The sequence below is a fragment of the Ziziphus jujuba genome, chromosome 1 (genome assembly GCF_031755915.1).
Source record: "Ziziphus jujuba cultivar Dongzao chromosome 1, ASM3175591v1".
NCBI lineage: Eukaryota > Viridiplantae > Streptophyta > Magnoliopsida > Rosales > Rhamnaceae > Ziziphus > Ziziphus jujuba.
In genome coordinates, this window is record NC_083379.1 from 7,697,625 (window position 1) to 7,708,732 (window position 11,108).

The 11,108-nt window shown below is 39.1% G+C and overlaps 2 protein-coding genes across 2 annotated transcripts; both read left to right on the forward strand.

Annotated features, from left to right (window-relative positions):
* The first annotated feature begins 1,212 nt into the window (after positions 1-1,212).
* Positions 1,213-3,059, forward strand: LOC132803626 (glutamate receptor 2.7-like). Its single transcript, XM_060816907.1, has 3 exons — positions 1,213-1,542; positions 1,709-2,108; positions 3,053-3,059. Exons 1-3 carry the CDS (start codon positions 1,263-1,265, stop codon positions 3,057-3,059), a joined length of 687 nt encoding a protein of 228 aa, XP_060672890.1. The 5' UTR covers positions 1,213-1,262.
* Positions 3,060-7,746: 4,687 nt separating this feature from the next.
* Positions 7,747-10,495, forward strand: LOC107407921 (glutamate receptor 2.9-like). Its single transcript, XM_060816559.1, has 4 exons — positions 7,747-8,675; positions 8,771-9,083; positions 9,243-9,652; positions 9,816-10,495. Exons 1-4 carry the CDS (start codon positions 7,770-7,772, stop codon positions 10,113-10,115), a joined length of 1,929 nt encoding a protein of 642 aa, XP_060672542.1. The 5' UTR covers positions 7,747-7,769; the 3' UTR covers positions 10,116-10,495.
* The last annotated feature ends 613 nt before the right edge of the window (positions 10,496-11,108 follow it).

Consider the following 11,108-nt stretch of genomic DNA (forward strand, 5'->3'; position numbering starts at 1 on the left):
TATTTTTAATTCATTTTACAAATTTGTAGAGAAAAATGAAGTGGTGCATATGAGGGGAGGGGGGAGGGAAGATGGTGCATATGAGGGGGAGGGATAAGAAAAAAACTTTAAATGTACTTTATAATTGGCTTGGCTCACATTTAAACCATATGAGTTTTACAGTTCCAAATTGATTAAAAAAAGCATATGGATTAAGGATGAATTATTGAAATGAGTTTGAAAATGAATTTGTCAAAAAACTAAGTTTAAGAACTGAAATAATACTGATTATATAGTTTTAAAAACTAATAATGATAATATCTCATAAAATTAAAGTATTTCAAAAATACATGCTCTCACTTTTAATATAACCATGGAACCATATATTTACCAGAAAAGAAATGGAGCCATATATGGGCTCACCCTTATAGTAGGTCCCATCCTTATATTAGAAGTGGGAGCATATACTTTACCCAAAATTTTCCTGCTACAATATTACAATGGTGGTGAATATGAACAAAAACAGAGGGTTCACTTTAAAAATCCTCCGACGACTTTCAACTAAACCAAATACTAAAGGCTACCACAGTGATAAATAGTATTATTTTTTTTTTTAATAAAAGAAAAAGCCGTTATCTTTACCAGGGACAAATTGAAATAAAAATTGACTTTCATAAATGATGATAAAAAAGAGATTGACCCAACATACGACTAAATTCCATTGACTCCTCCCATCACCTTAGACATGCAACACGTTAGATAACCATAAATTTCGATTAACATCTGACCGTTCAAATATTTACTTGTGAAAATCTAAATTTTAATTTTTTGTTGAAAAAGATTTTTTTGGGCTCAAAATTGGAGAAGGGCATTTACTATTTAGCATCCAAATTTTTAACTGTTTAATTTCGATATTATTACATTAAGAAATTGCAAGGTCATTATTCCTTGATATGCATACTTTCTATTACAGCATTTCTTACATGGTAAAAAAAAAATTCCAATATTTGTCAAATTTTGCTCTGTTTAAATTTTCTTTAAAAAGATGAATTTATATTGCAATGACCATATTTTAAATTAATAAATTTGAGAGTTTTGGAAGTCATAGTCCATTTGTTTGACACGGTTTGATATCTAGAATTTTGTTCAATTTTCTATCCGTAAGCGTGTACTCCTTGACGCAAGTACACACATACGCAGAGCACGTGTCAAATAAAATGGAAGCAAACCAAGTAATTACTATTATTATTTTTATGCTCTGATTATTCCGGTACTTGTAAAATATGGCCATTCACCTTATGTTGTTAATCTTCTTTACCTGGTTAAGCCACTGCCTCTGTGTTGAACCTTTTAATTATGTCAAAAATGGGAGCATTGGATCAAAAGAAGCAGTACGAGTTGGTGTAATTATTGACTTGAATTCAGGGGTTGGGAAGATAGGAGAGAACTACATATCCATGGCGCTTTCTGACTTCTACACTAGATATGCAAATTATCGGACGAGACTGAATGTTACAGTGAAGAATTATGGGAAAGATGATGTTATTTTTGCAGCATCGGCAGGTAAGAGGCACATCCCTTTTTTTTCTTTTTTTTGGTGGCATTTTTATGCAACTCTCTCTCTCTCTCTCTCTCTCTCACTTTCTCTGCCCCGGTAATTACTAATCTAGGCACCAAATTTGGTTTTTATAAATTATATTTATATTTTGTCTGTTTCATGCTAATACAGCATTAGAATTGATAAAGAATGAACAAGTTGACGCAATAATAGGACCCCAAAGATCATCAGAAGCAAAGTTTGTGATAGATCTCGGAGAAAGAGCTCAAGTTCCCATTATTTCATTCTCAGCTACCAGTCCTACTCTGTCTCCAACTCAGAGCCCATTTTTCATTCGGACATGCCACGATGATTATTCCCAGATAAAACCCCTGACATCCATTGTTCAAGCATTTGGATGGCGCCAAATCATTATAATCTACGAAGACACGGAATTCGGCAATGGTTTGATTCCATATCTAACAGATGCCCTTCAAGAGATTGATACAAGGATCGTTTACAGAAGTGCCATTTCGAAACCAAAGAATATTCCTCTAGAGCTGGAGAAGATAAAGGCAATGGAGACTGTGAAGTCCAGCCGCACCAACCACAGCCGCACCAACCACAGCCACCATTTTTGATAGCCACCATTGTTGACACCATTGCTGCACCAATCAACAATTGTGGGCTAAGCTGTTGAAGATTGTGGCCTTGTAAGCCTATAAATAGACTCCTTCCCGTTCCATGCAAAACACAAGCCAAGAGAGCATTAATATTATCCCAAGTGAGGAATATTGAGAGAAAACTCCGAGAGAGAGAGAGTTTAAGTTCCAGAGAGAGCTTGAGAGAAGAGTGAGCAATTCCAGAGAGAATTGGAGGGTGTAGGGAGAGATTCCACGTGAGAATCCAAGAGAGAGAAGTTTTTGTATTTTTTGTATTCTATTTCAAGAGAATAATAGAATTCTTTTTATTTTCTTCTCATATTTCTTCTCTAAAGTGGTCAAAGAACCACAACAAGTGGTATCAGAGCTCCAGGTCGAGAGCTTGGGTTCAAAATTTGGAGAAACAAAGCTACTGTTCTTCAAGTTGGTGTTTCGAAAAATTGCTTAAATAATTAATTTGACAATACCAGGTGAAAGTACACGACGAGACGAGAACAACGAAGTTCGCCGGAGAGCAAGAGCACGTCGCACGCGCCGCCTGAAGATTTCTGCAACAATTCACGCGCCACACGCGCCGCACGCGCCGTCTGGAGGTTGAAGACGACCACGTCAGCAGCCACGTCAGCGCATCCCTGCCACGTCATCTGCCACGCCAGCCGACACGTCGTCGGACACGTCATCAGCCACATCATCTGCCACGTGTTGACACGTCAACACATCTGCCACGTCATCAATATTTTCTGAAATTATGGAACAGCCCCTGAATTATTAGAAATTACAGATTGACCCCTGTAGTTTCTGAAATTACGGAACAGCCCCTGAAGTATTGGAAATTACATATTAACCCCTGTTGTTTTCTGAAATTACGGTACAGCCTCTAAACTATTGGAAATTACAGATTGACCCCTGTAGTTTCTGTATTTGCAGGTTGACCCAGAAATTTTGTGAAATTACATTTTGGCCCCAAAATTTCTGGTAATTATATTTTGACCCCGGAAGAGTCAAGTCCACCATTTTCGGCCGTTCCGGACGCAACGGTTAACTCCGTTTTGCCAAATTCAGCTCCATTTTTGGTCAAGCCATAATGTCAATGGAAGAATCATCTTCGGGAGCTATGGTTAAGCTCACTGCCACAAATTATACACTTTGGAGACCTCGGATGGAAGATCTCCTCAATTGTAAGGATCTGTTTGATCCTATAGAAGCTAAAGGAGAAAACCCCGATCCCAGCAAAGTAGCAGAATGGAAGAAATTAAACAAGAAAATGATCGGTCAGATCAGGCAATGGATCGACCACAGTGTCTTCCATCATGTAGCGAAGGAAACGGATGCATATGCCCTCTGGACAAAATTGGAGGACATGTACCAGGCCAAGACTGCTCGGAACAAAGCCCTGTTGCTTAAGCGATTGGTAAATCTAAAATTACAGAGTGGAACTTCTGTAGCCGAGCATACCAGTGAGTTCCAGAGCTTGGTAAATCAACTATCTGCTGTGGATTACCAACTAGGGGATGAGGATCAGGCCCTCCTACTTCTAAACTCTCTTCCAGACAGTTGGGAGACATTGGTAGTCTCTCTCAGTAATTCGGCCCCGAATGGAAAACTTACTATGTCTATGGTTAAGGATGCCATATTTAATGAAGAGGCCAGGAGAAAGGACATGGGCATGGATCAGTCATATGCCCTCGTCACAGAGAGAGGAAGACAGCAAAGAAGTGGTCAAGATAGGGGGAGAGGCAGGAGCAAGAGCAGAGGCAGATCTACAGACGGTAGAAAATCATCGTATAAGTGCTATCATTGTGGCCTGGAGGGTCACATGAAGAAGAACTGCAGAAAGTTGCTGAGAGAGCAGAGACTCCAAGGTAATCAGCCGAAGAAGGATGGAGAGACACTAGTCACTGTTACAGGAGAAGTGGCGCTCTGCTCCACCGAAGAAGAGACATGCCTTCATACATCAATCCAAGATGTTGAGTGGGTAGTCGATACTGCAGCATCCTACCATGTCACTCCACACAGAGATTTCTTTAAAACGTACAAAGCAGGAGACTTTGGAACGGTAAAGATGGGAAATTCCAGTTTCGCAAAGATTATGGGAACTGGCGATATTCAGGTAAAAACGAATGTTGGTTGCACAATCACTTTGAAGGATGTCCGTCATGTTCCAGATCTTCGGCTTAATCTACTTTCGGGAGCAGCCTTAGACAAGCAAGGCTATGACAACTACTTCAGCAATGGCACATGGAAAATGACGAAAGGTGCCATAGTTGTCGCCCGAGGACATATTTGTGGAACGCTGTACAAGACTCATGTGAAGATATGTGCAGATAGCCTCAATATTGCAGAAGGAGAGGCGTCTCAAAATCTGTGGCACCAGAGACTCGGTCACATGAGTGAAAAAGGATTGTCCACTTTGGCAAGGAAGAAGCTTATTACTGTTTGCAAGGATGCTGCGCTAGATCCTTGTAATCACTGCTTGTTTGGTAAGCAACATAGAGTCTCCTTCAGTTCCTCTGCATCGAGAAGATCAGAGTTGCTTAGTCTGGTGCACTCTGATGTTTGTGGTCCCATGGAGGTGGAATCATTAGGTGGCAACAAGTATTTCCTGACCTTCATTGATGATGCTTCTCGGAAGGTGTGGGTATATTTCTTGAAGACAAAGGACCAGGTATTGGATTACTTCAAACTGTTTCATACCATGGTAGAGCGTGAAACAGGAAAGAAGCTGAAATGCCTCCGCTCAGATAATGGAGGCGAGTATACTTCCAAGGAGTTCGATGCCTACTGCAGAAGACACGGCATTCGACATGAGAAGACGGTCCCTCGCACCCCACAACTTAATGGAATAGCCGAAAGAATGAACCGAACCATTATGGAAAAGGTCAGAAGTATGATCAGTATGGCTAAGCTGCCAAAGCCATTCTGGGGAGAAGCTGTTCATGCCGCCTGCTATTTAATCAACAGATCACCGTCAGTACCGTTGAATTTTGAAATTCCGGAGAAAATGTGGTCGGGTAAGATTCCCTCCTACTCTCATTTAAGAGTGTTTGGTTGTTTAGCTTATGTACATGTATCCAAGGAGCTCAGACAGAAGCTCGATGCAAGATCTACTCCATGCATCTTTATAGGATATGGAGATGAAGAATTCGGATACAGGTTATGGGACCCGAAAACAAAGAAGGTTATTAGAAGCAGGGATGTAGTATTTCATGAAAACCAGAAAATGGAAGACATTGAAAAGCCCAGAATGTCTCCTAATTGTAGTTCTAGTGCCGAGAATTGTTGTCCTAATCCAGCACCAGCACAAATAGCCACAGAGGATAATGAGGTGCATGAAGATATACCAGAAGCAGATCAGGAGGAAGAAAGGGATATTGAGCAGGGGGAGACTCAATCCTCTCAAGCAGCTGCAGGGCCATCACAGCGGTCAGATGATGGTACACCTCCTGAAACCAGTGGTTTACAAGTTCGGAGATCTGAGCGAGGCCGAATTCCATCAAAGAGATTTCCAGAATCTGAGTATATTCTGCTTACTGAAGAGGAGGAGCCAGAGAGTTTCCAGGAAGCCGTTTCTCATCAAGAGAAGGAAAAGTGGCTGCAAGCAATGCAAGATGAGATGGAATCCTTGTAGAAAAATCATACTTATGAGTTGGTTAAGCTTCCAACAGGAAAGAAGGCACTAAAGAATAAATGGGTGTTCAAGCTCAAGAAAGATGGCAGCGGAAAGGTGGTGAAACACAAAGCCCGATTGGTGGTCAAAGGATTTCTTCAGAAGAAAGGAATTGACTTTGATGAGATTTTTTCACCAGTGGTAAAAATGACTTCAATTCGAGTCATTTTTGGTTTAGTAGCAAGTCTAAACCTAGAGCTTGAACAGATGGATGTGAAGACAGCATTTCTTCACGGTGATTTACATGAAAAAATCTACATGGAGCAGCCAGAAGGATTTGAGGTTTCAGGGAAAGAAAACCTCGTATGCAAGCTAAAGAAGAGCTTGTATGGCCTCAAGCAAGCACCAAGACAATGGTATAAGAAGTTTGACTCGTTTATGGTGAGTCAAGGTTATAAAAGGACTGCAGCAGACCAGTGTGTTTATATTCAAAAATTTTCAGGTGGAAACTTCATTGCACTTTTGCTATATGTGGACGACATGTTGATCGTTGGACAAGATGCAATGAAGATTAGTAAGCTGAAGAAAGAATTGTCTAAGTCCTTTGATATGAAAGACTTAGGACCAGCTCAACAAATTTTGGGAATGCAAATAATCCGAGATAGGAAGAATAGAAGGTTATGGCTATCTCAAGAGAAGTATGTTGAACGGGTGATAAAGAGATTCAACATGGATAAAGCCAAACCTGTCAGCATTCCACTTGCAAATCATTTCAAGTTGAGTAAGAGATTGTGCCCCTCATCCAAAGAAGAGATAGAGGAGATGGCTTCAGTACCATATTCTTCAGCGGTAGGAAGTCTGATGTATGCAATGGTGTGTACCAGACCAGACATTGCTCATGCAGTAGGTGTTGTGAGCAGATTTCTATCAAATCCTGGAAAGAAACACTGGGAAGCAGTCAAATGGATTCTCAGGTATCTTAAAGGTACATCGAAGCTGTGCTTGTGCTACGGGGGAGGTGATCCAATCTTAGAAGGCTATACAGATGCAGATATGGCCGGAGACCCTGATAATAGAAAGTCTACATCAGGTTATCTCTACACTTTTGCAGAGGGAGCTGTGTCATGGCAGTCAAGATTGCAGAAGTGTGTTGCTTTATCCACTACTGAAGCAGAGTACATTGCCGCAGCGGAAGCGGGTAAGGAAATGTTGTGGTTAAAGCGTTTTCTCACAGAATTAGGCATCAAGCAAGAAGACTACAAGATACATTATGATAACCAAAGTGCCATGGATTTGAGCAAAAACTCAATGCATCATTCCCGTACAAAGCACATTGACATCCGCTATCATTGGATACGCGAAGTAATAGATCAACAGTTGCTGAAACTGATGAAGATCCACACAAAAGAGAATCCAGCAGATATGCTAACAAAAGTTGTTGCTCAAGAGAAGCTGAAGCTATGCAGAGACATAGCTGGAATAGATGGCAGATGACCATCAGTTTTTTAAATGCGGCTGGAGGGGGAGAATTGTGAAGTCCAGTCACACCAACCACAGCCGCACCAACCACAGCCACCATTTTTGACAGCCACCATTGTTGACACCATTGCTGCACCAATCAACAATTGTGGGCTAAGCTGTTGAAGATTGTGGCTTTGTAAGCCTATAAATAGGCTCCTTCCCGCTCCATGCAAAACACAAGCCAAGAGAGCATCAATATTATCCCAAGTGAGGAATATTGAGAGAAAACTCCGAGAGAGAGAGAGTTTAAGTTCCAGAGAGAGCTTGAGAGAAGAGTGAGCAATTCCAGAGAGAATTGGAGGGTGTAGGGAGAGATTCCACATGAGAATCCAAGAGAGAGAAGTTTTTGTATTTTTTGTATTCTATTTCAAGAGAATAATAGAATTCTTTTTATTTTCTTCTCATATTTCTTCTCTAAAGTGGTCAGAGAACCACAACAGAGACAAGGGTAATATTGGTGCACATGACTGATGTACTTGGGCCTCAACTTTTTCTTGCTGCAAATCAGACAGGAATGATGGGTAAAGGCTATGTTTGGATGATCACAGATGGGTTATCGACATTGTTGCATTCGCTTAAGAAACAAGTAACCGAATCGATGCAAGGTGTGTTGGGTATAAGGCCCTATGTGCCAAACACCAAGCGTCTTCAAGAATTCAAAACCAGATGGAAAATTTCAGAGATAAACCTTTTTGGTTTATGGGCATATTATGCCATTTGGGCATTGGCCAGGGCTGTTGAATCGGTTTCAGAATCACACTCAAATGCCTCAACTCAAAGCATCAATAATGGAAGGAAAACAGGTGAAGCGTTTTTAGGCCTAAGAGAATCGGAGTCAGGTCCACTGCTTCTAGAAAAGTTAAAATTTACTAGATTTGAAGGCCTAAGTGGGAAATTCCGTTTGATTAGAGGACAGTCCAAAGTGTCAGAGTTTGAAATAGTGAATGTGAGAAGGAAAATGGTTGAAAGAGTTATTGGTTATTGGACCCAAAAGAAAGGAATATCAGGTGATTCAGGGGAAAATGCTAAAGTGGGATACTTGTCTTCCATGGATGAACTAACAAAAGGAATCATTTGGCCTGGAAATTATTATGCCAAAGCCCCACCAAAGGGTTGGAATATACCAGTGACTGGTAAGAAGTTGAGGATTGGGGTCCCTTTTTCATCTGGTTTTAATGAGTTTTTGCACTTTAAATGGGATCCTAGAACTCTTGAGCCCACAAACTTTTCAGGATTCACCTATGATGTTTTCATTGCTGCTTTAGAAAAATTGCCATTTCAAATTCCCCATATGTTTGTTCCATTCGTGAATAGTTCTAGACAAAGTAATGGAACTTACGATGACTTTCTTTACCAGATTAAGCTTAAGGTATTTATTATTATATAGCAAAGTTATTAATTTTTCTTCATTGATAATTATTATATTTATATATGTTTTATATGTATGGCTGCATGAAAATGCAGAAGGTCGATGCTGTAGTAGCAGATGCAACAATAACTGCAAATAGGAGTACATTTGTTGATTTTACACTGCCATATTCTGAATCAGGGGTATCGATGGTTGTGAAAGTTAAAGATAACAAAAATAATAATATCTGGATTTTCCTAAAACCACTGAAATGGGATCTTTGGCTATCCTCCGGATTAGCACTCTTCTTCACAGGCTTTGTAGTATGGCTTCTTGAACATCGTACGAACAGAGAGTTCAGAGGTCGGCCAGACCAACAGCTTAGCACGATTCTGTGGTTCTCCCTTTCGACTCTGGTGTTTGCTCATAGTAACTAATCTCTACCCCTTTTTTTTTTCTTTTTTTTTTTCACTTTCCTCTGTTATGATCATAAATGCGATAAATGAAATTTAGCATAAAATTTGATTGGATATATAACATTTTCCATAATTGCCAAGCTTATTATAAAAATCTGCGTTGCTGTGATAGGAGAGAGAGTGGAGAACAACTGGTCAAGATTTGTGTTGATTATATGGGTTTTTGTGGTACTCGTCCTGACACAGAGTTACACTGCTAGCTTAGCCACAATGTTGACAGTGCAAAGGTTGCAGCCATCGGTTGTGGATGATAACGAGCTGAGGATGAATGATTATTTTGTTGGATACCAAACGAACTCTTATGTGAGAGAGCTCTTATCAGGACAATTGAACTTCAACGAATCCAGGCTAAGGCAGTATAGTACACCAGAGGAGTATCATGATGCACTGTCTAAAGGGAGTAAAAATGGTGGAGTTGAAGCTATCTTTGATGAAATCCCCTATATTAAGCTCTTCCTCGCCAAGTACTGCTCAGGATACACAATGGTTGGACCCACGTTCAAGTCCGACGGGTTTGGCTTTGTGAGTGTCTGTCTTTCTCTCCGTATACATATTACATATTGAGAGAAGTTAATTTGCTTTTGTTTATATTATTAGCTAGCTTATAACTTACATTGACATTTATGCCAACTATATTTTATATACATTAGACACATGGGGAAATCTTATGGCTTTTCTGCCTCAGGCCTTCCCAACTGGATCCCCACTAGTCTATTACTTTTCAAGGGCAATCCTGAATGTCATGGAAGATCATAATAAAATGCAAGAAATGGAAGGAAAGTATTTTGCAAATCAGACCAAATGCCATAATTCTACAGCTTCATCCACTTCATCATCTGGAAATAGTCCTAGTCTCAGTGTGCGTAATTTTGGTGGCCTCTTCATCATCACAGGACCTGCTTCAATTTTTTCGTGCGTGATATATTTCGTTAGATTCCAACGCAGCAACAACATTCGTTCTTCTACGAATGCCATTCATTCATAAAGCTCTTTATGGTCCAGAACTACTCAAATGCTAAAGAATTTTGCCTGCAAGGATCTCCCTTTGAGAGCTGAATCAAACATGCAGAGTTGAAGTTTTCAGTGCTTAATTTTGATAACAATAATAATATTGGGGAAAGGGAATCTATATTGTATATGTGAAAGTGATATGTGAAAGTGAAACAGAGCAGTAATTAACAATCTCTATGAAGTATCTTTTCTGCCAAAACTAAGAAGGATAATATAGCTGTAGTCATAAATAACAATAAGCCTGTATTATGTCCCTTGCATTTAACAGTTAATACCCAAATCTAGATGTAGATTTGGCCGCAGGAATACTGAAGCACTCACTGATTTAGAAGTTTAACACAGAACTGTTTTAAAGATTTTTGTTATAATATTTAGAATTTAATAAATATTTAATTTCTGTAAAAGGTAATTTCTAAAATATTTTACATTTTTTATTTTTTATTTTTCCATGGAGATTCCAACTTAGTATTATTATAACTTTGCTATTGGCCTTTCTTTGAGAACATTAAACTTTTTTGTTTGAAGGCACCGTTTCGTTCTAAAAAAATGCATCCTTAGATTCCCTAAGTAATTAATGGAATATCTATTTTTTAATAACAATTTTATCCTAATTTCTAATATGCGTAATTTTTCTATGTATATATATAGATATCCTAAATTTTTCTTGTAAGAAAAACAAATTAAAAAAAGAAAAAAAAAAGAAAACAGTTTTCTATAAGACTTCAACATGAACCAAACAGTGCTATATTTTGTTTTATTTTTTGGTAATATTCATCCCAAAAAAATATATATATATATACATATATATAGTGACATCTGTTTTACCCTTTTTTTTTATTATTTTAAAACTTACAATGGAACCCCTCTGTTACCCTTTTCCACCTGTCTCTTTCTTGAGAAATTCTTCAATACATTACCGCACGCACGTATACGACTTCCCTATAAAATTTTGACACGTTTATCAATT

Excerpts from the sequence above, each read along its gene's own strand:
- LOC132803626 (XM_060816907.1), top strand. The coding sequence starts at position 1,263 with ATGGCCATTCACCTTATGTTGTTAATCTTCTTTACCTGGTTAAGCCAC. Across the intron at positions 1,543-1,708 it reads TATTTTTGCAGCATCGGCAG|CATTAGAATTGATAAAGAAT; the intron begins GTAAGAGGCACA and ends ATGCTAATACAG.
- LOC107407921 (XM_060816559.1), top strand. The coding sequence starts at position 7,770 with ATGACTGATGTACTTGGGCCTCAACTTTTTCTTGCTGCAAATCAGACA. Across the intron at positions 9,084-9,242 it reads GACTCTGGTGTTTGCTCATA|GAGAGAGAGTGGAGAACAAC; the intron begins GTAACTAATCTC and ends TTGCTGTGATAG. Across the intron at positions 9,653-9,815 it reads AGTCCGACGGGTTTGGCTTT|GCCTTCCCAACTGGATCCCC; the intron begins GTGAGTGTCTGT and ends TTTCTGCCTCAG.